This window comes from Arachis ipaensis, chromosome B6, assembly GCF_059453495.1.
Source record: "Arachis ipaensis isolate K30076 ecotype BB chromosome B6, ASM5945349v1, whole genome shotgun sequence".
Classification (NCBI taxonomy): Eukaryota; Viridiplantae; Streptophyta; class Magnoliopsida; order Fabales; family Fabaceae; genus Arachis; species Arachis ipaensis.
In genome coordinates this window covers 62,261,150-62,288,550 of record NC_142441.1, presented here as the reverse complement: position 1 = coordinate 62,288,550, position 27,401 = coordinate 62,261,150, and the positions used below count along the sequence as shown (strand labels likewise).

At 38.4% G+C, this 27,401-nt stretch overlaps 1 protein-coding gene across 1 annotated transcript; it reads left to right on the top strand.

The window, feature by feature from the left end:
• Positions 1–14,827: 14,827 nt before the first annotated feature.
• Positions 14,828–15,692, top strand: LOC107646897 (uncharacterized). Its single transcript, XM_016351039.1, has 3 exons — positions 14,828–14,960; positions 15,121–15,275; positions 15,384–15,692. Exons 1-3 carry the CDS (start codon positions 14,828–14,830, stop codon positions 15,690–15,692), a joined length of 597 nt encoding a protein of 198 aa, XP_016206525.1.
• Positions 15,693–27,401: the final 11,709 nt, after the last annotated feature.

Below are 27,401 nucleotides of genomic sequence, written 5' to 3'. Positions count from 1 at the left end.
TTGGATGAATTTAGCCTAGAAGCCTATGAAAATGCTAAGATATACAAGGAAAAAGACAAGAGGTGGCATGACAGGAAGATCTTAAAGAAGGAGTTCAAACCAGGACAGCAAGTACTCCTTTATAACTCACGGCTCAAGATTTTCCCTGGCAAGCTCAAGTCCAAATGAACTGGCCCATATTTAGTGACAAAGGTTTTTCCTTATGGAAATCTTGAATTGCTAAATGAAGTAACACAGAGTCATTTCACATCAAATGGGAACAGAGCAAAGCCTTACTTAGGAGAGCAATGGGACAAGGAAAAAGAGGTTTAGAACCTAAGCTAAGCAAGAATGAAGGATGTCAAGCTAATGACAATAAAGAAGCGCTTGTTGGGAGGCAACCCAACTTGAGGTAGTTTTCTTTTCATAGGTATTTCAATAAAAAGGTTGAGTGGTTTTGTCTGTATTGCAAGGATCTAAGTTTGGTGTTGCACACCAAAACAATTTAAGGGAGAATGAAGGATTCTAAGTTTGGTGTTCCACCAATATTTTATCTAAAAAAAAAGCACACTCTCACTTCCTGCATAATGCTAGCTCCAAGCAATCAGACAAATCATATAACCATTTAGTTGCTTTCTAATTTTTAGCTCCATAACCTTTAGCAAGTCCATGAGAATTCATAAGTGGTTATCTTGTTGCATCAGAGGCAGTGGCAAGGAATTAAGTTTGGTGTTCCCACACCAAAATAAATCCAAAAGACACACTCAATTCATGAATACTAACCATTCACTTAAGGGCTTGAAAAGCAAGCAACTTTTGTGAATTATGCAGGAAACTAGCCAACATTTGAAAACAATTTGCATTATGACTCAAAAGGGATACAACAGAAGGAAGAATGAAAAGCGGCAACCCGAAAAGTTGTGTCTACACTTAATCCTTGTTGTTGAAGAAGTACTTTAAATTGGGAATTCTTACAAGTGGAATTGTTTGTCAAGAATGCAGATCTGCATAATGCTTGTTGCCCATCACTTAGCTTGAATTTTGTTTTGTTTCCCATATACTTGAATAAAAGAGAAATGTTTGAATTAGGAAGTAAAGATCCAATGTTACATAAGTTAGAATGAAAGTTAGTGGTGGTATTTGTTGATTTAATGCATGGCTCATAAAATAAATGTTGCATAATGATATGTTCTTTGAAGAAGGAACTAGTTTGCTGTTATAAATGCTTGTATCATTAAAGATCCCTTGATAATGAAATAAAACAGAAAGAAAAAGAAAGAGAAAAAGCCAAGAATGGCAAAGAAAACAAATAATAAGGCTAGGCACCAATAGCTTGGACCCTAGGACACATGCCTGTGGTGTTTTTGTGCTAGGATATGCTTGGACAAGTAAGTTCTAAGGAGTATTTCAAAACTTGGCCACTTAGATCAACTGATTTGGGATTGCCAACTGAAAGTCCACAATAAAGAGCAACTTAGCTACAAAACACTTAGTTATCCAAAGAGAGGCTGGGCATCAATGATCCTAGGAAGAAAAGGGTGAGCCATGTGTCTGTGGTGAAGGAATGTTGAGCAAACTTAAACCAGAGGCTGCTACAACATTTGCCACCAAGCCTTCAAAGAACAATAAGCTCTCTGAGCAAAACAAAGAAGGAAAAGTTAGCAAGGGAACAAGCAAAAGTAAAGCCTTATAGCAGCAAACTTAATGATCCTTTGAGGAAGCATCTCCTATGTAACAGCAAGCAATAAATGAGCCACCATTGTCTGCATAAAAGCCCTATGAACCAAGTTCAACTATATGCTCAATAAGGATATGCACACTTCTCTGTTTCATTTCATTCCCTCTTATGTTTGATGCTTGCTTGGGGACAAGCAAGATTTAAGTTTGGTGTTGTGATGACAAGTCATCATATGCTAGCTTTGCAAGCATTTTTCACTTGTTTCATTAGTTTTTATGCACTTTCTTGCAATGTAAGTTAGTAATTTGGAGTGGAATTGCATAGTTTATTTGAATCAATCGACCACCCTTTAATTGGCACAAGATCATGAGGTTTAAGCTTGAATTAATTGATTTTTAAATGAATTTTAAACCTTGTGAATTTGGTGATACTTTGATTGGTTGTTTTGATTACTTGTAGGTGAAGAAAAGAAAAAAATGAGAAAAGCTTGGGCCAAGGGAAGAAAAGCGTGGCTCAATTCAAGGAACAAGAGCACAAAGATCTTGCCAATAGCCTAGAGCTCTTGTCGAGAGCTTTACTTCAAAAAAAAATATCAAAGGCCAAGCTCTTGCTAAGAGCCTAGACCTCTTGCCAAGAGCTTAATCAAGTGCTACAAGGAAGAAGGAAGCAAGGCAAACTCAAAGGAAAGCTCTTGCCACGAGCTTCCTCCAAGAGCTTTTTCAGGCTTCTTCAAGGAAAAATCAAGGGTAAAAGAGCTCAACAATGCACTCACCAAGGCTTGAACCCAAGACCAAGGGGGAGGGGGGCAACGCTACCTCACAAGAAAAACAAGCCAAAATTGGCTTGTTTTCTCTCCATGGGGTTCGAACTAAGTACCTCAAGGAAGCAAAGCTTTAGGCGCTAATCTTGTGCCATGAAAAATGGGCAGCTCCTGCACTCCCCAAGGATCGAACCGAGCACCTCAAGGAAGGGAGACATTGGGCGCTACTCTTGTGCCAAGGAAAATGGCCAGCAAGTGCTCCACAGAAGGATCGAACCATGGACCTCAAGGGACAATCAAAGCTCTTGCCAAGAGCTTAGAGCTCTTGCAAAGAGCTTAATTTCCTTGTCATAATGAGAAATGCACGCAACACTTTAGAAGGAAGAGAACCAAGGCTCGGCTCTTGGTAACACCCGAGCTTTGCCCTGGGAGCATGCCATGGGCAAAAAATCCATCAAAAATCAAATTTAATTCATTTCTTCACCAAATTTTAGAATCCACTCAAATTCTTAGATCCAAATTAGGAAGTGTATAAATAGGTGTTAGTTAGATGAAGAAAGAACTTTTGGACTTTTACTTTTTACTTTTTTTGAATTTTGATTGGAAAACTTTTTCATTTTAGCTTCTGTTTGGAGTTTTAATTTTTCTAAAAACTTTGGATTGATTTGGGAAGGAGAATTGAGTTCTCTTCCTTTGGGTTTTTTTGTTTTCTTTTCTGTAAAGCTTTGTTTGAGTCTTATGTGTGATGAATTGAGGAAATTCTGTCTCACTCTCCTCTTAAGATCTCTTTGTTCAATTCACTGCATAATTCAAAAATTTTTGTTCTTCTTTACTGAATTTCATCTTCAATTCTCTTTAAATTGTCTTCTAGATTGGATTAAGGAAGGTAGTGAGATCTAGACTTAATTTTATAGTCTCTTGACCCCTGAGATCTTGCATTTCCATTTAATTTACCTGCTAAATGCTTCTACAAGCAAATTTACCTTTTTGTTTGAGATCTATCTCAATTCAAATTATCTTCTGCTCTTTTACTTGTTGCAATTTACTCTTCTTTGTTTAGATACTGCAATCCCAGCTCCCTAAGCCCTTTAATATTCAAGCAATTTACATTTCTTGCACTCTAAGCTTCTGCAATCTACATTTCTTGCACTCTAAGTTTCTGCCATTTACTTTACTTGTTCTTTAAGATTCAGCACTTTTAGTTTCTATTTTCTTTAATTTACTGCAATTCCCCCTTCTCCCTTTACAATTCATGCAATTTAGCTTCTGTCAATTACAAATCACTCAAATCAACTCTTATTTGCTTGACTAAATCAACCACTAAACTAAAATTGCTCAATCCTTCAATCCCTGTGGGATCGACCTCACTCACGTGAGTTATTATTACTTGATGCGACCCGGTACACTTGCCGGTGAGTTTTAGGTGTTGGAATTTCGGTTCCAACCCATCAACTCCTTGCAGATGAAGAAGACACCTGAAAAGGACAATGAGCTTATTGAAATGGTTTCCAATAACAAGTACTTATACTAATCTGAGAGGACTCCAGTAAGGAAAGGAGTTATAGAAGTGGAGACTGTATATACACTTCTTGCTTAGAACAAGCTTATATTTTAACAGATAAGTCTTCTCACTCAACAATTGAGTAACCTGCAGAGCTCAGTTGCTAAAATTCAGAGCGCATGTCCAGATGTTCCTTATGATATGCGTGGTAGCTCCACTTAAGGTGAAACTTGTAATTATGACCATTATGCACCTGAGGAGGTCAATTACAAGGGAAGTTCCTCCAGACGTCCTGATGATATTCCTTATTCTCAGAACTTTAACCAAGGAAGGAGGAATCAATAGCCAAATTACGCCAGCAGCTCTCAGGGAGGTCTCAATTAAAATCTAGTCAACAACTTTCCTTTTTAGCCTCCACAATCTCAGAGTACCCTTGACTTGACATCCATTGTTGTAAAACTTGCAAAGAGTGATGAGCGGATAATTTATACGCTTTTTGGCATTGTTTTTACATAGTTTTTAGTATGATTTAGTTGGTTTTTATTATATTTTTATTAGTTTTTTATTAAAAATCACATTTCTGGACTTTACTATGAGTTTGTGTGTTTTTCTGTGAATTCAGGTATTTTCTGGCTGAAATTGAGGGAGCTGAGCAAAAATCTGATTCAGGCTGAAAAAGGACTGTTGATGCTGTTGGATTCTGACCTTCCTGCACTCAAAGTAGATTTTCTGGAGCTACAGAACTCCGAATGGCGCGCTCTCAATTGCGTTGGAAAGTAGACATCCAGGGCTTTCCAGCAATATATAATAGTCTATACTTTGTTAAAGGATAGACGACGTAAACTGGCGTTCAACGCGAGTTCCATGTTGCAGTCTGGCGTCCAGCACCAGAAACAAGTTACAAGTTGGAGTTCAACGCCAGAAACAGGTTACAACCTGGTGTTGAACGCCCAAAACAGCCCAAGCATGTGAGAAGCTTAAGTCTCAGCCCCAGCACACACCAAGTGGGCCCCAGAAGTGGATTTCTGCACTATCTATCATAGTTTACTCATTTTCTGTAAACCTAGGTTACTAGTTTAGTATTTAAACAACTTTTAGAGATTTATTTTGGATCTTATGACATTTTAGATCTGAACTTTGTAATCTCTGACGGCATGAGTCTTTAAACTCCATTGTTGGGGGTGAGGAGCTCTGCTGTGTTTCGATGAATTAATGCAACTATTTCTGTTTTCTATTCAAACACGCTTGTTTCTATCTAAGATGTTCATTCGCACTTCAATATGATGGATGTGATGATCCGTGACAGTCATCACCATTCTCAACCTATGAACGCGTGCCTGACAACCACCTCCGTTCTACTTTCGATTGAATGAATATCTCTTGGATTCCTTAATCAGAATCTTCGTGGTATAAGCTAGAATCCATTGGCAGCATTCTTGAGAATCCAGAAAGTCTAAACCTTGTCTGTGGTATTCCGAGCAGGATTCAGGGATTGAATGACTGTGATGAGCTTCAGACTCGCGAGTGTTGGGCATAGTGACAGACGCAAAAGGATCAATGGATCCTATTCTAACATGATCGAGAACCGATAGATGATTAGCCGTGCGATAACAGCGCACCTGGACCTTTTTCACTGAGAGGACGGATGGTAACCATTGACAACGGTAATCCACCAACACACAGCTTGCCATAGGAGGAACCTTGCGAGCGTGAAGAAGAAGACAGGGAGAAAGCAGAGATTCAGAAGACAAAGCATCTCCAAAACTCCAACATATTCTCCATTACTGCATACCAAGTATTTATTTTATGTTCCCTTGTTCATTTGCAAGTCAATTGATAATTATAATTGATCTCCTGACTGAGATTTACAAGATAACCAGAGATTGCTTCAAACCAACAATCTTCGTGGGATTCGACCCTTACTCACGTAATGTATTACTTGGACGACCCAGTGCACTTGCTGGTTAGTAGTACGAATTGTGAAAAGTGTGATTCACAATTCGTGCACAAAGTTTTTGGCGTCGTTGCCGGGAATTGTTTGAGTTTGAAGAACTAAAGGTTTATTTTGTTGCTTAGATTAGGAATAATTTATTTTTGTTGCTATAGAGTCATCAAATTCTGAGTCCTTTATTTCCTTTTCAAAAATTTTTCAAAAATATTATTTTTCTTTATTAATTTTTAATTTTTTTGTGAGTTTAGTGTCTTGTTCTAAGTTTGGTGTCAATTGCATATTCTATATTTTTCTTTTAAATTTTCGAAGTTGTGTTCTTTGATCTTCAAGTTGTTCTTGTTTATTTGTCTTGTTTGATTTTTAGTTTTTCTTGTTCTGTGTCTTTTCTTGTTTTCTTGTGTTTTTCCAAAGCATTAGTCTTCAAAAAGGAATTTATTTTTAGTTAGTGAAAATATACCTCTTCAAAACAAGTGTTACATTTACAGCTCAATTGGCTAGAGCGTTGGTTTATGTTCTTGATGATTGGGCACCGGTTCTATTAAAAATCTTTTTCAAAAATAATTTTTCTTGATTTAATCTTGTGCCAAACTTTAAGTTTGGTGTTTTCTTGTTAATCTTTATATAATTTTCGAAAAGTTATTTTGCTCTTCTAAAAATTTGAAGTTTGGTGTTCTTTCTTTTGTTCTTGGTGTTCTTGTGAATCTTCAAAGTGTTCTTGAGTATTCTTTGTGTCTTGATCTTAAAATTCTTAAGTTTGGTGTTCCATGGTGTTTTTCCTCCAAAATTTTTGAAAACAAGGAGCATTAGATCTAAAAATTTTAAGTCTTGTGTCTTTTATGTGTTTTTCTCTTTCATCATAAAATTCAAAATTCAAAAAAAAATATATCTTTTCTAGCTATTTTTAAACCATATTTTCGAATTTTTTTTATAAAAATTCAGATTTCAATTTCAAAATTTTTCAAATCTTATCCTTTTAAAAAAAAGATTTTTTTTATCTTTTTCAAAACAAATCTATATCTTTTCCTTCTTAAAATCTTTTCAACTCATAAATATCTTTTTCAAATCTTGACAATATCTTTTTCAAAACAAATTTATCTTTTTCAAATATCCTTTATATTTTTTTAATTTTCAATTACATCTTTTTCCTATCATATTTATCTTTTACAAATCATATCTTCTATCTTATCTTTTCTCATAATTTTCGAATTACTTGGGTTGACTTGGTCAAAATTTTTCAAATCATATCTTTTTCAAAACTTTCTAACCATTTTTTTTTCTTTCTCTCTCTCCATTTTTCGAAAATCTTCACCCATTTTTATTTATTTTATTTTAATTTATTTTATTTTCAAAATAAATAAATAAATAAATAAATAAATAAAAATATTTTTCTCTATTTTACATCATCTCCCTTTCTCCATCATGGATCTAAGTGGAAATGAACAGTCTAGAAGGACTCTGGGGTCATATGCTAACCCCACCACTGCTTCATATGGGAGTAGTATCAGTATACCCTCCATTGGAGTCAGTAGCTTTGAGTTGAATCCTCAGCTCATTATCATAGTGCAGCAAAGTTGCCAGTATTCCAGTCTTCCACAAGAAGAACCTACAGAGTTTCTGGCACAGTTTTTACAAATTGCTGACACAGTACATGATAAGGAAGTAGATCAGGATGTCTACAGATTATTACTGTTCCCATTTGCTGTAAAAGACCAAGCTAAGAGGTGGTTAAATAACAAACCTAAGGCTAGCATAAAAACATGGAAACAGCTGACAAAAAAATTCCTGAATCAATACTTTCCTCCAAAACGGATGACACAGCTAAGGCTGGATATCCAAGACTTTAAACAAGGAGATAATGAATCTCTTTATGATGCCTGGGAGAGATACAGAGAGATGCTAAGAAAATGCCCCTCTGAGATGTTTTCAGAGTGGGTTCAGCTAGACATCTTCTATTATGAGCTTACAGAAAGAGCTCAGATGTCTCTAGACTACTCAGCTGGTGGATCTATCCACATGAGGAAGACAATTGAAGAAGCTCAAGAGCTCATTGATACAGTTGCCAGAAAACAGCATCTATACTTAAGCAGTGAACCTTCCATGAAATAAGAAGCTAAAACAGTGACTACTGAACTCAGTCCTGCTGAACAAGCTACTGAATTCAATCAGCAATTGGATTTTCTAACAGAACAGTTAGCCAAATTCAAAGAGAGACTACAAGAGATAAGGATGGCTAATATAAATATGGAAGAACAATTAAAGCAAACAAAGCAGCAGCTGTCAAAACAAATAACAGAAGAATGCCAAGCAGTTCAATTAAGAAGTGGGAAAACATTAAATACCCCACCTCAAGGCAGCAGGAAGCCAAGAAATGAGCAAACTACCCAAATTCCATCTGAGGACAGTAAGAGCCCAGGGAAAAATAATTCTGGTGCTAAAACGCCAAAAATTGGGTGGAAGGCTGGCGCTGAACGCCCAAACCATGCTCAGGACTGGTGTTCAACGCCAGAAATAAGCAAGGAACTGGCGTTGAACGCCCAAAGAAAGCACAGTTCTGGCGTTCAGACGCCAGGAACAGATGAGGAGTTGGCGTCTAACGCCACTCCAGCTTCCAACCCTGGCTTTCAAATGCCAGTGAGGGATCAGACACCTGCAAGTGATGATAATAAATCCCTCAAGAAAGCTTCTCAACCTACCTCTGTAGGAAATAAACTGGCAGCAACTAAGGTTGAGGAATACAAAGCCAAGATGCCTTATCGTCGAAAACTCCGCAAAGAGGAGCAGGATAAGCAATTTGCCCGCTTTGCAGACTATCTCAGGACTCTTGAAATAAAGATTCCGTTTGCAGAGGCACTTGAGCAAATACCCTCTTATGCCAAGTTCATGAAAGATATCTTGAGTCATAAGAAGGATTGGAGAGAAACTGAAAGAGTTCTCCTCACTGAATAATGCAGTGCAGTCATTTTGAAAAGCTTCCCAGAAAAGCTTAATGATCCCGGGAGCTTTATGATACCATGCATATGAGAGGGTAACTGCACCAAGATAGCTCTATGTGATCTTGGGGCAAGCATCAACCTAATCCCTGCATCCACTATCAGAAAGCTTGGCTTGACTGAAGAGGTCAAACCAACCCGGATCTGTCTTCAACTTGCTGATGGCTCCATTAAATACCCATCAGGCATAATTGAGGACATGATTGTCAAGGTTGAGCCATTTGCCTTCCCTACTGACTTTGTAGCGCTAGAAATGGACGAGCACAAGAGTGCATCTCTCATTCTAGGAAGACCATTCCTAGCAACTGGACGAACCCAAATTGACGTCCAAAAAGGGGAGATAACCCTGAGAGTCAATGAGGATGAGTTTAAGTTGAATGTTGTCAAAGCTATGCAACATCCAGACACATCAGACGACTGCCTGGGCGTTGATATTATTGACTCCCTGGTGGAAGAGGTCCATATGACTGAGAGTCTCGAATTAGAGCTAGAGGACATTTTTAAAGATGTTCAGCCTGATCTGGAGGAACCAGAGGAAATAAAAGAACCTCTGAAAACTCCTCAGGAAGAGGAGAAACCTCCTAAACCCGAGCTCAAACCACTACCACCATCCCTGAAATATGTATTTCTGGGAGAAGGTGACACTTTTCCTGTAATCATAAGCTCTGCTTTAGGGCCACAGGAAGAGAAAGCACTAATTCAGGTGCTAAGGACATACAAGACAGCTCTTGGGTGGTCCATAAGTGATCTTAAGGGTATTAGCCCAGCCAGATACATGCACAAGATCCTATTGGAGGATGATGCTAAGCCAGTGGTTCAACGACAGAGGCGGCTAAATCCCGCCATGAAGGAGGTGGTGCAGAAAGAGGTCACTAAGTTACTAGAGGCTGGGATTATCTATCCTATTTCTGATAGCCCCTAGGTGAGCCCTGTCCATGTTGTCCCTAAGAAAGGAGGAATGACAGTGGTTCATAATGAAAAGAATGAACTGGTTCCTACAAGAACAGTTACAGGGTGGCGTATGTGTATTGACTACAGAAGGCTCAATACAGCCACCAGGAAGGATCATTTTCCTTTACCATTCATAGACCAGATGCTAGAGAGACTAGCAGGTCATGAATATTACTGCTTTTTGGATGGCTATTCAGGTTACAACCAAATTGCAGTGGATCCTCAAGACCAAGAGAAAACATCATTCACATGTCCTTCTGGAGTGTTTGCCTACAGAAGGATGCCATTTGGTCTGTGTAATGCACCTGCAACCTTTCAGAGGTGCATGCTTTCTATCTTCTCTGATATGGTAGAGAAGTTTCTGGAATTCTTCATGGATGACTTTTCAGTATTTGGAGACTCATTCAGCTCCTGCCTTAACCATTTAGCACTTGTTCTGAAAAGATGCCAAGAGACCAACCTAGTTTTAAACTGGGAAAAATGTCACTTTATGGTGACTGAAGGGATTGTCCTTGGGCATAAAATTTCAAACAAGGGAATAGAGGTGGATCAAGCTAAAGTTGAAGTAATTGAAAAATTACCACCACCTGCCAATGTTAAGGCAATCAGAAGCTTTCTGGGGCATGCAGGATTCTATAGGAGGTTTATAAAGGATTTTTCAAAAATTGCAAAACCTCTGAGCAATCTGCTAGCTGCTGACACACCATTTGTGTTTGACACAAAGTGTCTGCAGGCGTTTGAGACCCTGAAAGCTAAGCTGGTTACAGCACCAGTTATTTCTACACCAGACTGGACATTACCCTTCAAACTAATGTGTGATGCCAGTGACCATACCATTGGTGCAGTATTGGGACAGAGGCATAACAAGCTTCTGCATGTCATTTATTATGCTAGCAGTGTTTTAAATGATGCCCAGAAAAATTGCACAACCACAGAAAAAGAATTACTTGCAGTGGTTTATGCCATTGACAAGTTTAGATCCTACTTCGTAGGATCAAAAGTGATTGTGTACACTGACCATGCTGCTCTTAAATATCTACTCACAAAGCAGGATTCAAAGCCCAGGTTCATAAGATGGGTGTTGCTTCTGCAGGAGTTTGATATAGAAATAAGAGACAGAAAAGGAACAGAGAATCAAGTAGCTGATCACCTGTCCTGGATAGAAACAGTAGCAGGAGCATCCCTCCCTCCTACTGAGATCTCTGAAACCTTTCCGGATGAGCAATTATTTGCTATTTAGGAAGCTTTGTGGTTTGCAGACATTGCAAACTATAAGACACAAGGTTCTCCTTCTATAACCATGGAGAGGAAGCATGAAAAGCTTCTCTCACTGCAGAGTCAACCAAAGCCCCCACAGTCAAACTCTAAGTTTGGTGTTGGGAGGCCACAACCAAACTCTAAGTTTGGTGTTGAACCCCCATATTCAAACTCTAAGTTTGGTGTTGGAAGGTCCCAACCTTGCTCTGATTATCTGTGAGGCTCCATGAGAGCTCACTGTCAAGCTATTGACATTAAAGAAGTGCTTGTTGGGAGGCAACCCAATGTTATTTAATTATATCTATTTATTTTCCATGGTTATTTTATGTTTTCTTTAGGTTGATGATCATGTGAAGTCACAAAAACAAATGGAAAATCAAAAACAGAATGAAAAACAGCATAAAAAATAGCACACCGTGGAGGAAGATCATTCTGGCGTTTAAACGCCAGAAACAAGCATCTGTCTGGCGTTTTAACGCCAGAAACAAGCACCAAGCTGGCGTTTAACGCCAGAAACAAGCATCAGTCTGGCGTTAAATGCCAGAAACAGGCTACATTTGGGCGTTTAATACCAGAAACAGGCAGCAGTCTGGCGTTAAACGCCAGGATTGCACAGTAAGGGCATTTTGTACGCCTAATTGGAGCAGGGATGCTAAATCCTTGACCCCACTGGATCTGTGGACCCCACAGGATCCCCACCTACCTCACCATTCAAATTTAAACCATTTCCCTCCCAAACCCAACCATTCACACACTTCCATCTCCTCCATCTTCTCCACTTCTTTCTTGTTTTGATCGAGGACGAGCAAACCTTTTAAGTTTGGTGTGGTAAAAGCATTGCTTTTGTTTTTCCATAATTCAGTGGTAGAGTAATTGACTGCAGATCAAAGAGCTATGAGGAAAGAGCAACAAAGGCAAGGAAGAGACATAGAGGATCTCAAGAGCACCATTGGTTCTTCAAGAAGAGGAAGACGCCAACCTCATTAAGGTGGACCCATTCCTTAATCTCCTTGTTCTTATTTTCTAGTTTTTCGTTTACTATGCTTCATGTTTAATTATGTTTGTGTCTTTACTATATGATCACTAGTATCAAAGTGTCTATGTCTTAATGATATGAATGTCCTATGAATCCATCACCTTTCTTAAATGAAAATTGTTTTCTGAAAAAGAAAAAGAAGTACATGAATTTCGAATTTTAAAATAGTTTAATTATTTTGATGTGGTGGCAATACTTTTTGTTTTCTGAATGAATACTTGAACAGTGCATATTTCTTTTGAATTTGTTGTTTATGAATGTTAAAATTGTTGGCTCTTGAAAGAATGATAAAAAAGGAGAAATGTTTTTTGATAATCTGAAAAATCATAAAAATGATTCTTGAAGCAAGAAAAAGCAGTGAAGAACAAAACTTGCAGAAAAAAAAGCAAGCAGAAAAAGCCAAAAGCTCTTTAAACCAAAAGGCAAGAGCAAAAAGCCAATAGCCCTTAAAGCCAAAAGGCAAGGGTAATAAAAAGGATCCAAGGCTTTGAGCATCTGTGGATAGGAGGGCCTAAAGGAATAAAATACTAGCCCTAGCGGCTAAACCAAGCTGTCCCTAACCATGTGCTTATGGCGTGAAGGTGTCAAGTGAAAACTTAAGACTGAGCGGTTAAAGTCGAGGTCCAAAGCAAAAAAAAAAAAAAAAAACAGAGTGTGCTTAAGAACCTTGGACACCTCTAATTGGGGACTTTAGCAAAGCTAAGTCACAATCTGAAAAGGTTCACCCAGTTATGTGTCTGTGGCATGTATGTATCCGGTGGTAATACTGAAAAACAGAGTGCTTAGGGCCACGGCCAAGACTCATAAGGTAGCTGTGTTCAAGAATCAACATACTGAACTAGGATAATCAATAACACTATCTAAATTCTGAGTTCCTATAGATGCCAATCATTCTGAACTTCAAAGGATAAAGTGAGATGCCAAAACTGTTCAGAAGCAAAAAGCTAATAGCCCTGCTCATCTAATTAACACTGATCTTCATAGATGTTTTTGGAATTCATTGTATATTCTCTTCTTTTTATCCTACTTTGTTTTTAGTTGCTTGGGGACAAGCAACAATTTAAGTTTGCTGTTGTGATGAGCGGATAATTTATACGCTTTTTGGCATTGTTTTTACATAGATTTTAGTATGATTTAGTTGGTTTTTAGTATATTTTTATTAGTTTTTTTATTAAAAATCACATTTCTGGAATTTACTATGAGTTTGTGTGTTTTTCTGTGATTTCAAGTATTTTCTGGCTGAAATTGAGGGAGCTGAGCAAAAATCTGATTCAGGCTGAAAAAGGACTGCTGATGTTGTTGGATTCTGACCTTACTGCACTTAAAGTGGATTTTCTGGAGCTACCGAACTCCGAATGGCGCGCTCTCAATTGCGTTGGAAAGTAGACATCCAGGGCTTTCCAGCAATATATAATAGTCCATACTTTTCTCAAGGATAGACGACGTAAACTGGCGTTCAACGCCAGTTCCATGTTGCAGTCTGGCGTCCAGCGCCAGAAACAAGTTACAAGTTGGAGTTCAACGCCAGAAACTGGTTACAACCTGGCGTTGAATGCCCAAAACAGCCCAGGCATGTGAGAAGCTTAAGTCTCAGCCCCAGCACACACCAAGTGGGCCCCAAAAGTGGATTTCTGCACTATCTATCATAGTTTACTCATTTTCTGTAAACCTAGGTTACTAGTTTAGTATTTAAATAACTTTTAGAGATTTATTTTGGATCTTATGACATTTTAGATCTGAACTTTGTAATCTCTGACGGCATGAGTCTCTAAACTCCATTGTTGGGGGTGAGGAGCTCTGCTGTGTTTCGATGAATTAATGCAACTATTTCTGTTTTCTATTCAAACACGCTTGTTTCTATCTAAGATGTTCATTTGCACTTCAATATGATGGATGTGATGATCCGTGACAGTCATCACCATTCTCAACCTATGAACGCGTGCCTGACAACCACCTCCGTTCTACTTTCGATTGAATGAATATCTCTTGGATTCCTTAATCAGAATCTTCGTGGTATAAGCTAGAATCCATTGGCAGCATTCTTGAGAATCCAGAAAGTCTAAACCTTGTCTGTGGTATTCCGAGTAGGATTCAGGGATTCAATGACTGTGAGGAGCTTCAGACTCGCGAGTGTTGGGCGTAGTGACAGATGCAAAAGAATCAATGGATCCTATTCTGACATGATCGAGAATCGACAGATGATTAGCCGTGCGGTGACAGCGCACCTGGACCTTTTTGACTGAGAGGACGGATGGTAACCATTGACAATGGTGATCCACTAACACACAGCTTGCCATAGGAGGAACCTTGCGTGCGTAAAGAAGAAGACAGGGAGAAAGTAGAGAATCAGAAGACAAAGCATCTCCAAAACTCCAACATAATCTCCATTACTGCATACCAAGTATTTTTTTTATGTTCCCTTGTTCATTTGCAAGTCAACTGATAATTATAATTGACCTCCTGACTGAGATTTACAAGATAACTAGAGATTGCTTCAAACCAACAATCTCCGTGGGATTCGACCCTTATTCACGTAAGGTATTACTTGGACGACCCAGTGCACTTGCTGGTTAGTGGTACGAATTGTGAAAAGTGTGATTCACAATTCGTGCACCAAAGAGCTCACAAAGTTTTATACAGGAAGCCAAAGCCTCATTCAAGAACCTGGAGATGCAAATAAACAAAAAAGACCAGCAAACACCTGAACAAACCCCACCTAGCAATATGGCCCGTGAGTGCAGCGAGGAATCTCAGGAAATTCGATTAAGGAGCAGGAAGCCGTTAACCACTCAATCTAAGAAGAGTGAGAAACTGGGTGAAAAAGAGACACCGGAGCAGGAAATTACAGAGACAGAGAGTACCAAGGAGGGGGCTGAACGCCCATGAATACTCAAAGAAAACCCTCTCCAGGCACCCTGAAAATCCCTTTCCAGTGACTCTTGACATAAATCTTGTACTACCCAAGGCCCCGGGGTATAAGGCCAAATTACCATACCCATTGAAACTTCAAAAAGCAGAAAAAGACAAGCAATTCTCCATGTTTTTGGAAGTCTTTCGAAAGCTTGAGATCAACATCCCCTTTGTAAAGGCCCTTGAACAAATGCCTCTTTATGGCATGTTCATGAAGGAGTTGTTGAGAAACAAGAGGTATTGGAAAGAAGTTGAGACAATGGTACTTACTAAGGAATGTAGTGCAATCATCTAGAAGAATCTCCCTAAGAAACTGCAGGATCCTAAAAGTTTTGTGATTCCTTGTACCATTGGAAACACCCCTATTCAGAAGGCTTTGTGTGATCTTGTAGAAAGCACCAACCTTATGCCACTATCATTAATGAGAAAGCTCCAAATTGATGAAGTAAAGCCTACCCCTATTTGTCTCCAACTTGCTGACTACTTTATCAAGTACCCTTTTGGAGTGGTGGAGAATCTACTTGTGAAAGTAGGGTCTTTTATCTTCCTTTCTAACTTTGTGATATTGAATATAGAAGAGGATAAGAATGCATCCATTATTCTTGGAAGACCCTTCTTAGCCACAGCAAGAGCCCTTATAGATGTTCAGAAGGGTGAAGTAACTCGGAGGGGTCAATGAAGAGGAGATTGTGCTAAATGCTTTAGAAGCTTTGCAACATCCGGATGATTCTGAAGGATGCATGAGGATCGACATCGTTGAACCTCTTTCCATTTTCTCTTTCTGATCTTGGCTCTTATTTCTGGGCATCCATCATCAGGTAGCTAGAAAGGGATCTTTGGATATATTCTTTTTTCTGTCATCCACTTAAGTTGCATTTGGTGGAACCGTTATCTGAACTTCCATTGATCATAGTCATTTTCAATTTCCTCAGTAATAGGTTCCTTTCCTCTTATTCTTTTGAAACTTGAAGAAGATGCCATACTTTCCTTGATGGTTACCCAAATAGAGGTTGAAGGTTTATGAAGAGGGATGACTAGTGTGATGCACTCTCGATGGAAAGGTGGTTTGGAGGCAAGGTAATATTGTGGAAGAAAGTGAATAAGAGTGATTTGTTGCACAAAAGAAAAACGGTTGTTGGGTCTTTGGCTTTAGAGAACACAAGATCTAAATTTTTAGAGTACAAGAAGTGTGAAAACTTTAGTTCAGAGGCATGGCTCAAATGAAGCCATTTAAAGCAAACTTTAATGAGGAATGGATGGTTAGGATTCTTTGGGAAAGGTTATGAATGAAGGGTGTGCATGCAAAGTTGAATGAAGACAAAAAATTGCCTCTCTATTGGGCAAGTTTTTTGGTCTTCTAAGTATCTCTTCCCAAGATGTGCAGATTTTTATTCCCAAGAAGCATCCTTCCAAGCCATGTGACCTACTTTTTGTCCTCATGCTATCTTTACCATTCATTGACTTGTCCCTTTCATTAAATTGTTCTTCTGCATACCTATCTATCATAACAAAGCAAAGGAAGTGAATACAAATAAGAGGTGGCAAGCACATGGCAATTAATACTCATAGCTAAAAATTTGACTAGCATTCCTTATTAGTGATGGAGTGCCCAAGGGTCTTGTTAGTGATGGTGGTGGTCATTTCTGCAACAAACAGATGGAGAAACTCCTCCACAAATATGGAGTAATTAATAAAGTAGCCACATCATACCACGCTCAGACTAATGGCCAGGCTGAATTAGCAAACAGGGAGTTGAAGAAGATCTTAGAGAAAACAGTGGGAAGCACAAGAAAAGACTGGGCTAGGAAGCTAGAAGATGCACTCTGGGCATACAGGACAGCTTTCAAAACTCCCATTGGAAAGTCCCCGTTTCAGCTATTGTATGGCAAGTCTTGTCACCTCCCTGTAGAACTTGAACCCAAAGCTTTTTGGGCTACTAAACTCCTCAACCTTGATTCTCAGGTAGTAGTGGAGAAAAGGTTATTACAACTAAATGAGTTGGATGAATTTAGCCTAGAAGCCTATGAAAATGCTAAGATATACAAGGAAAAAGCCAAGAGGTGGCATGACAGGAAGATCTTAAAGAAGGAGTTCAAACCAGGACAGCAAGTACTCCTGTATAACTCACGGCTCAAGATTTTCCCTGGCAAGCTCAAGTCCAAATGAACTGGCCCATATTTAGTGACAAAGGTTTTTCCTTATGGAAATCTTGAATTGCTAAATGAAGTAACACAGTGTCATTTCACATCAAATGGGCACAGAGCAAAGCCTTACTTAGGAGGGCAATGGGACAAGGAAAAAGAGGTTCAGAACCTAAGCTAAGCAAGAATGAAGGATGTCAAGCTAATGACAATAAAGAAGCGCTTGTTGGGAGGCAACCAACTTGAGGTAGTTTTCTTTTCATAGCTATTTCAATAAAAAGGTTGAGTGGTTTTGTCTGTATTGCAAGGATCTAAGTTTGGTGTTGCACACCAAAACAATTTGAGGGAGAATGAAGGATTCTAAGTTTGGTGTTCCACCAATATTTTATCTAAAAAAAAAAAGCACACTCTCACTTCCTGCATAATGCTAGCTCCAAGCAATCAGATAAATCATATAACCATTTAGTTGCTTTCTAATTTTTAGCTCCATAACCTTTAGCAAGTCCAAGAGAATTCATAATTGGTTAACTTGTTGCATCAGAGGCAGTGGCAAGGAATTAAGTTTGGTGTTCCCACACCAAAATAAATCCAAAAGACACACTCAATTCATGCATACTAACCGTTCACTTAAGGGCTTGAGAAGCAAGCAACTTTTGAGAATTATGCAGGAAACTAGCCAACATTTGAAGACAATTTGCATTATGACTCAAAAGGGATACAACAGAAGGAAGAATGAAAAGCGGCAACCCGAAAGGTTGTGTCTACACTTAATCCTTGTTGTTGAAGAAGTACTTTAAATTGGGAATTCTTACAAGTGGAATTGTTTGTCAAGAATGCTGATCTGCATAATGCTTGTTGCCCATCACTTAGCTTGAATTTTGTTTTGTTTCCCATATACTTGAATAAAAGAGAAATGTTTGAATTAGGAAGTAAAGATCCAATGTTACATAAGTTAGAATGAAAGTTAGTGGTGGTATTTGTTGATTTAATGCATGGCTCATAAAATAAATGCTGCATAATGATATGTTCTTTGAAGAAGGAACTAGTTTGCTGTTATAAATGCTTGTATCATTAAAGATCCCTTGATAATGAAATAAAACAGAAAGAAAAAGAAAGAGAAAAATCCAAGAATGGCAAAGAAAACAAATAATAAGGCTAGGCACCAATAGCTTGGACCCTAGGACACATGCTTGTGGTGTTTTTGTGCTAGGATATGCTTGCACAAGTAAGTTCTAAGGAGTATTTCAAAACATGGCCACTTAGATCAACTGATTTGGGATTGCCAACTGAAAGTCCACAATAAAGAGCAACTTAGCTACAAAACACTTAGTTATCCAAAGAGATGCTGGGCATCAATGATCCTAGGAAGAAAAGGGTGAGCCATGTGTCTGTGGTGAAGGAATGTTGAGCAAACTTAAGCCAGAGGCTGCTACAACATTTGCCACCAAGCCTTCAAAGAACAATAAGCTCTCTGAGCAAAACAAAGAAGGAAAAGTTAGCAAGGGAACAAGCAAAAGTAAAGCCTTATAGCAGCAAACTTAATGATCCTTTGAGGAAGCATCTCCTATGTAACAGCAAGCAATAAATGAGCCACCATTGTCTGCATAAAAACCCTATGAACCAAGTTCAACTATATGCTCAATAAGGATATGCACACTTCTCTGTTTCATTTCATTCCCTCTTATGTTTGATGCTTGCCTGGGGACAAGCAAGATTTAAGTTTGGTGTTGTGATGACAAGTCATCATATGCTAGCTTTGCAAGCATTTTTCACTTGTTTCATTAGTTTTTATGCACTTTCTTGCAATGTAAGTTAGTAATTTGGAGTGGAATTGCATAGTTTATTTGAATCAATCAACCACCCTTTAATTGGCACAAGATCATGAGGTTTAAGCTTGAATTAATTGATTTTTAAATGAATTTTAAACCTTGTGAATTTGGTGATACTTTGATTGGTTGTTTTGATTACTTGTAGGTGAAGAAAAGAAAAAAAATGAGAAAAGCTTGGGCCAAGGGAAGAAAAGCGTGGCTCAATTCAAGGAACAAGAGCACAAAGATCTTGCCAAGAGCCTAGAGCTCTTGTGGAGAGCTTTACTTCAAAAAAAAAATATCAAAGGCCAAGCTCTTGCCAAGAGCCTAGAGCTCTTGCCAAGAGCTTAATCAAGTGCTACAAGGAAGAAGGAAGCAAGGCAAACTCAAAGGAAAGCTCTTGCCACGAGCTTCCTCCAAGAGCTTTTTCGGGCTTCTTCAAGGAAAAATCAAGGGTAAAAGAGCTCAACAATACACTCACCAAGGCTTGAACCCAAGACCAAGGGGGAGGGGGGCAATGCTACCTCACAAGAAAAACAAGCCAAAATTGGCTTGTTTTCTCTCCATGGGTTTCGAACTAAGTACCTCAAGGAAGCAAAGCTTTAGGCGCTAATCTTGTGTCATGAAAAATGGGCAGCTCCTGTACTCCCCAAGGATCGAACCGGGCACCTCAAGGAAGGGAGTCATTGGGCGCTACTCTTGTGCCAAGGAAAATGGCCAGCAAGTGCTCCACACAAGGATCGAACCATGGACCTCAAGGGACAATCAAAGCTCTTGCCAAGAGCTTAGAGCTCTTGCAAAGAGCTTAATTTCCTTGTCATAATGAGAAATGCACGTGATGAGCGGATAATTTATACGCTTTTTGGCATTGTTTTTAGTATGTTTTTAGTAGGATCTAGTTACTTTTAGGGATGTTTTCATTAGTTTTTATGTTAAATTCACATTTCTGGACTTTACTATGAGTTTGTGTGTTTTTCTGTGATTTCAGGTATTTTCTGGCTGAAATTGAGGGACTTGAGCAAAAATCAGATTCAGAGGTTGAAAAAGGACTGCTGATGCTGTTGGATTCTGACCTCCCTGCACTCAAAGTGGATTTTCTGGAGCTACAGAACTCGAAATGGTGCGCTTCCAATTGCGTTGGAAAGTAGACATCCAGGGCTTTCCCGAAATATATAATAGTCCATACATTGGCCAAGAATTGATGACGTAAACTGGCGTTCAACGCCAGCCTTCTGCCTAAATCTGGCGTCCAGCGCCAGAAAAGGATCCAAAACCAGAGTTGAACGCCCAAACTGGCACAGAAACTGGCGTTCAACTCCACAAATGGCCTCTGCACGTGGAACACTTAAGCTCAGCCCAAACACACACCAAGTGGGCCCCGGAAGTGGATTTATGCATCAATTACTTACTCATGTAAACCCTAGTGACTAGTTTATTATAAATAGGACCTCTTACTATTGTATTAGGCATCTTTGGATTATCTTTGAACGCATTGTTCTTAGACCATGGGGGCTGGCCACACGGCCATGCCTGGACCTTCACTTATGTATTTTCATACGGTAGAGTTTCTACACTCCATAGATTAAGGTGTGGAGCTCTGCTGTTCCTCAAAGATTAATGCAAAGTACTACTGTTTTCTATTCAATCCTTCTTATTTCGCTTCTAAGATATCCATTCGCACCCAAGAACGTGATGAAGGTGATGATTATGTGTGACGCTCATCATCCTTCTCCCTTATGAACGCGTGTCTGACAAACACTTCTGTTCTACATGAAATAAGCTAGAATGAGTATCTCTTAGATCTCCTAACCAGAATCTTCGTGGCGTAAGCTAGAATGATGGCGGCATTCAAGAGAATCCGGAAGGTCTAAACCTTGTCTGTGGTATTCCGAGTAGGATTCAATGATTGAATGACTGTGACGAGCTCCTAACTCGCGATTGCAGGGCGTTAGTGACAGACGCAAAAGGATAGTAAATCCTATTCCAGCATGATCGAGAACCGACAGATGAATAGCCGTGCCGTGACAGGGTGCGTGAGCATATTATTCACTGAGAGGATAAGATGAAGCCATTGACAAGGGTGATGCCTCCAGACGATTAGCCGTGCCGTGACAGGGCATTGGATCATTTTCCCGTGAGATGACCGAAAGTAGCCGTTGACAGTGGTGATGTATCACATAAAGCCAGCCATGGAAAGGAGTAAGACTGATTGGATGAAGATAGCAGGAAAGCAGAGGTTCCGAGGGACGAAAAGCATCTCCATTCGCTTATCTGAAATTCCTACCAATGAATTACATAAGTATCTCTATCCCTATTTTATTATATAATATTCGAAAACACCATTATCACTTTATATCTGCCTGACTGAGATTTGCAAGGTGACCATAGCTTGCTTCATACCAACAATCTCCGTGGGATTCGACCCTTACTCACGTAAGGTATTACTTGGACGACCCAGTGCACTTGCTGGTTAGTTGTATCGAAGTTGTGACAATGATGAATTAAGATCAGAGCACCAAGCTTTGGAGCCATTACCAGGATTTGTTCGAGCCTGGAGATCACAATTTCGTGCACCAGCACGCAATATTTTGGAAGGAAGAGAACCAAGGCTCGGCTCTTGGTAACACCCGAGCTTTGCCCTGGGAGCATGCCATGGGCCAAAAATCCATCAAAAATTAAATTTAATTCATTTCTTCACCAAATTTTAGAGTCCACTCAAATTCTTAGATCCAAATTAGGAAGTGTATAAATAGGTGTTAGTTAGATGAAGAAATAACTTTTGGACTTTTACTTTTTACTTTTTTTGAATTTTGATTTGAGAACTTTTTCATTTTAGCTTCTGTTTGGAGTTTTCTTTTTTCTAAAAACTTTGGATTGATTTGGGAAGGAGAATTGAGTTCTCCTCCTTTGGGTTTTCTTGTTTTCTTTTCTGCAAAGCTTTGTTTGAGTCTTAAGTGTGAAGAATTGAGGAAATTCTGTCTCACTCTCCTCTTAAGATCTCTTTGTTCAATTTACTGCATAATTCAAAAATTTGTGTTCTTCTTTACTGAATTTCATCTTCAATTCTCTTTAAATTGTCTTCTAGATTGGATTAAGGAAGGTAGTGAGATCTAGACTTAGTTTTATAGTCTCTTGACCCCTGAGATCTTGAATTTCCATTTAATTTACCTGCTAAATGCTTCTACAAGCAAATTTACCTTTCTGTTTGAGATCTATCTCAATTCAAATTATCTTCTGCTTTTTTACTTGTTGCAATTTACTCTTCTTTGTTTAGATACTGCAATCCCAGCTCCCTAAGCCCTTTAATATTCAAGCAATTTACATTTCTTGCACTCTAAGCTTCTGCAATCTACATTTCTTGCACTCTAAGTTTCTGCCATTTACTTTACTTGTTCTTTAAAATTCAGCACTTTTAGTTTCTGTTTTCTTTAATTTACTGCAATTCCCCCTTCTCCCTTTACAATTCATGCAATTTAGCTTTTGTCAATTACAAATCACTCAAATCAACTCTTATTTGCTTGACTAAATCAACCACTAAACTAAAATTGCTCAATCCTTCAATCCCTGTGGGATCGACCTCACTCATGTGAGTTATTATTACTTGATGCGACCCGGTACACTTGTCGGTGAGTTTTAGGTGTTGGAATTTCGGTTCCAACCCATCAACTCCTTGCAGATGAAGAAGACACCTGAAAAGGACAATGAGCTTATTGAAATGGTTTCCAATAACAAGTACTTATACTAATCTGAGAGGACTCCAGTAAGGAAAGGAGTTATAGAAGTGGAGACTGTATATACACTTCTTGCTTAGAACAAGCTTATATTTTAACAGATAAGTCTTCTCACTCAACAATTGAGTAACCTGCAGAGCTCAGTTGCTAAAATTCAGAGCGCATGTCCAGATGTTCCTTGTGATATGCGTGGTAGCACCACTTAAGGTGAAACTTGTAATTATGACCATTATTCACCTGAGGAGGTCAATTACAAGGGAAGTTCCTCCAGACGTCCTAATGATATTCCTTATTCTCAGAACTTTAACCAAGGAAGGAGGAATCAATAGCCAAATTACGCCAGCAGCTCTCAGGGAGGTCTCAATTAAAATCTAGTCAACAACTTTCCTTCTTAGCCTCCACAATCTCAGAGCACCCTTGACTTGACATCCATCGTTGTAGAACTTGCAATGAGTGATGAGCGAATAATTTATACGCTTTTTGGCATTGTTTTCACTTAGTTTTTAGTATGATTTAGTTGGTTTTTAGTATATCTTTATTAGCTTTTTTATTAAAAATCACATTTCTGGACTTTACTATGAGTTTGTGTGTTTTTCTGTAATTTCGGGTATTTTCTGGCTGAAATTGAGGGAGCTGAGCAAAAATCTGATTCAGGCTGAAAAAGGACTGCTGATGTTGTTGGATTCTGACCTTCCTGCACTCAAAGTGGATTTTCTGGAGCTATAGAACTACGAATGGCGCGCTCTCAATTGCGTTGGAAAGTAGACATCCAGGGCTTTCCAGCAATATATAATAATCCATACTTTTCTCAAGGATAGACGACGTAAACTGGCGTTCAACGCCAGTTCCATGTTGCAGTCTGGCGTCCAGCGCCAGAAACAAGTTACAAGTTGGAGTTCAATGCCAGAAACAGGTTACAACCTGGCGTTGAACGCCCAAAACAGCCCAGGCACGTGAGAAGCTTAAGTCTCAGCCCCAGCACACACCAAGTGGGCCCCAAAAGTGGATTTCTGCACTATCTATCATAGTTTACTCATTTTCTGTAAACCTAGGTTACTAGTTTAGTATTTAAACAACTTTTAGAGATTTATTTTGGATCTTATGACATTTTAGATCTGAACTTTGTAATCTCTGATGGCATGAGTCTCTAAACTCCATTGTTGGGCGTGAGGAGCTCTGTTGTGTTTTGATGAATTAATGCAACTATTTCTGTTTTCTATTCAAACACGCTTGTTTCTATCTAAGATGTTCATTCGCACTTCAATATGATGAATGTGATGATCCGTGACAGTCATCACCATTCTCAACCTATGAACGCGTGCCTGACAACCACCTCCGTTCTACTTTCGATTGAATTAATATCTCTTGGATTCCTTAATTAGAATCTTCGTGGTATAAGCTAGAATCCATTGGCAGCATTCTTGAGAATCCAGAAAGTCTAAACCTTGTCTGTGGTATTCCGAGTAGGATTCAGGGATTGAATGACTGTGATGAGCTTCAGACTCGCGAGTGTTGGGCATAGTGACAGACGCAAAAGGATCAATGGATCCTATTCTGACATGATCGAGAACCGACAGATAATTAGCCGTGCGGTAACAGCGCACCTGGACCTTTTTCACTGAGAGGACGGATGGTAACCATTGACAACGGTAATCCACCAACACACAGCTTGCCATAGGAGGAACTTTGCATGCGTGAAGAAGAAGACAGGGAGAAAGCAGAGATTCAGAAGACAAAGCATCTCCAAAACTCCAACATATTCTCTATTACTACATACCAAGTATTTATTTTATGTTCCCTTGTTCATTTGAAAGTCAACTGATAATTATAATTGACCTCCTTACTGGGATTTACAAGATAACCAGAGATTGCTTCAAACCAACAATCTCCGTGGGATTCGACCCTTACTCACGTAATATATTACTTGGACGACCCAGTGCACTTGCTGGTTAGTGGTACGAATTGTGAAAAGTGTGATTCACAATTCGTGCACAAAGTTTTTGGCGCCGTTGCCGGGAATTGTTTGTGTTTGAACAACTAAAGGTTTATTTTGTTGCTTAGATTAGGAATAATTTATTTTTGTTGCTATAGAGTCATCAAATTCTGAGTCCTTTATTTCCTTTTCAAAAATTTTTCAAAAATATTATTTTTCTTTATTAATTTTTAATTTTTTTTGTGAGTTTAGTGTGTTGTTCTATGTTTGGTGTCAATTGCATATTCTATATTTTTCTTTTAAATTTTCGAAGTTGTGTTCTTTGATTTTCAAGTTGTTCTTGTTTATTTGTCTTGTTTGATTTTTAGTTTTTCTTGTTCTGTGTCTTTTCTTGTTTTTCTTGTGTTTTTCCAAAGCATTAGTCTTCAAAAAGGAATTTATTTTTAGTTAGTGAAAATATACCTCTTCAAAACAAGTGTTACATTTACAGCTCAATTGGCTAGAGCATTGGTTTATGTTCTTGATGATTGGGCACCGGTTCTATTAAAAATCTTTTTCAAAAATAATTTTTCTTGATTTAATCTTGTGCCAAACTTAAAGTTTGGTGTTTTCTTGTTAATCTTTATATAATTTTCGAAAAATTATTTTGGTCTTCTAAAAATTTGAAGTTTGGTGTTCTTTCTTTTGTTCTTGGTGTTCTTGTGAATCTTCAAAGTGTTCTTGAGTATTCTTTGTGTTTTGATCTTAAAATTCTTAAGTTTGGTGTTCCTTGGTGTTTTTCCTCCAAAATTTTTGAAAACAAGGAGCATTAGATCTAAAAATTTTAAGTCTTGTGTCTTTTATGTGTTTTTCTCTTTCATCATAAAATTCAAAATTCAAAAAAAAATATATCTTTTCTAACTATTTTTAAACCATATTTTCGAATTTTTTTTATAAAAATTCAGATTTTAATTTCAAAATTTTTCAAATCTTATCCTTTTAAAATTTTTTTTTTTTATCTTTTTCAAAACAAATCTATATCTTTTCCTTCTTAAAATCTTTTCAACTCATAAATATCTTTTTCAAATATTCACAATATCTTTTTCAAAACAAATTTATCTTTTTCAAATATCTTTTATATTTTTTTTTAATTTTCAATTACATCTTTTTCCTATCATATTTATCTTTTACAAATCATATCTTCTATCTTATCTTTTCTCATAATTTTCGAATTACTTGGGTTGACTTGGTCAAAATTTTTCAAATCATATCTTTTTCAAAACTTTCTAACCAATTTTTTTTACTTTCTCTCTCTCCATTTTTCGAAAATCTTCACCCATTTTTATTTATTTTATTTTAATTTATTTTATTTTCAAAATAAATAAATAAATAAATAAAAATATTTTTTCTCTATTTTACATCATCTCCCTTTCTCCATCATGGATCTAAGTGGAAATGAACAGTCCAGAAGGACTCTGGGGTCATATGCTAACCCCACCACTACTTCATATGGGAGTAGTATCATTATACCTTCCATTGGAGTCAGTAGCTTTGAGTTGAATCCTCAGCTCATTATCATGGTGCAGCAAAGTTGCTAGTATTCCAGTCTTCCACAGGAAGAACCTACAGAGTTTCTGGCACAGTTTTTACAAATTGCTGACATAGTACATGATAAGGAAGTAGATCAGGATGTCTACAGATTATTACTGTTCCCATTTGCTGTAAAAGACCAAGCTAAGAGGTGGTTAAATAACCAACCTAAGGCTAGCATAAAGACATGGAAACAGCTGACAGAAAAATTCCTGAATCAATACTTTCCCCCAAAACGGATGACACAGCTAAGGCTGGACATCCAAGACTTTAAACAAGGAGATAATGAATCTCTTTATGATGCCTGGGAGAGATACAGAGAGATGCTAAGAAATTGCCCCTCTGAGATGTTTTCAGAGTGGGTTCAGCTAGACATCTTCTATTATGAGCTTACAGAAAGAGCTCAGATGTCTCTAGACTACTCAGCTGGTGGATCTATCCACATGAGGAAGACAATTGAAGAAGCTCAAGAGCTCATTGATACAGTTGCCAGAAATCAGCATCTATACTTAAGCAGCGAACCTTCCATGAAAGAAGAGGCTAAAACAGTGACTACTAAACTCAGTCCTGCTGAACAAGCTACTGAATTCAATCAGCAATTGGATTTTCTAACAGAACAGTTAGCCGAATTTAAGGAGAGACTACAAGAGACAAGGATGGCTAATATAAATATGGAAGAACAATTAAAGCAAACAAAGCAACAGCTGTCAAAACAAATAACAGAAGAATGCCAAGCAGGTCAATTAAGAAGTGGGAAAACATCAAATACCCCACCTCAAGGCAGCAGGAAGCCAAGAAATGAGCAAACTACCCAAATTCCATCTGAGGACAGTAAGAGCCCAGGGAAAAATAATTCTGGCGCTAAAACGCCAAAAATTGGGTGGAAGGCTGGCGCTGAACGCCCAAACCATGCTCAGGACTGGCGTTCAACGCCAGAAACTAGCAAGGAACTGGCGTTGAACGCCCAAAGGAAGCACAGTTCTGGCGTTCAGACGCCAGGAACAGATGAGGAGATGGCGTCTAACGCCACTCCAGCTTCCAACCCTGGCTTTCAAATGCCAATGAGGGATCAGACACCTGCAAGTGCTGATAATAAATCCCTCAAGAAAGCTTCTCAACCTACCTCTATAGGAAATAAACCTGCAGCAACTAAGGTTGAGGAATACAAAGCCAAGATGCCTTATCCTCGAAAACTCCGCAAAGAGG

Excerpts from the sequence above, each read along its gene's own strand:
- LOC107646897 (XM_016351039.1), top strand. The coding sequence starts at position 14,828 with ATGGCCCGTGAGTGCAGCGAGGAATCTCAGGAAATTCGATTAAGGAGC. Across the intron at positions 14,961-15,120 it reads GGAAATTACAGAGACAGAGA|AAAAAGACAAGCAATTCTCC; the intron begins GTACCAAGGAGG and ends TTCAAAAAGCAG. Across the intron at positions 15,276-15,383 it reads GGAAAGAAGTTGAGACAATG|AAGGCTTTGTGTGATCTTGT; the intron begins GTACTTACTAAG and ends ACCCCTATTCAG.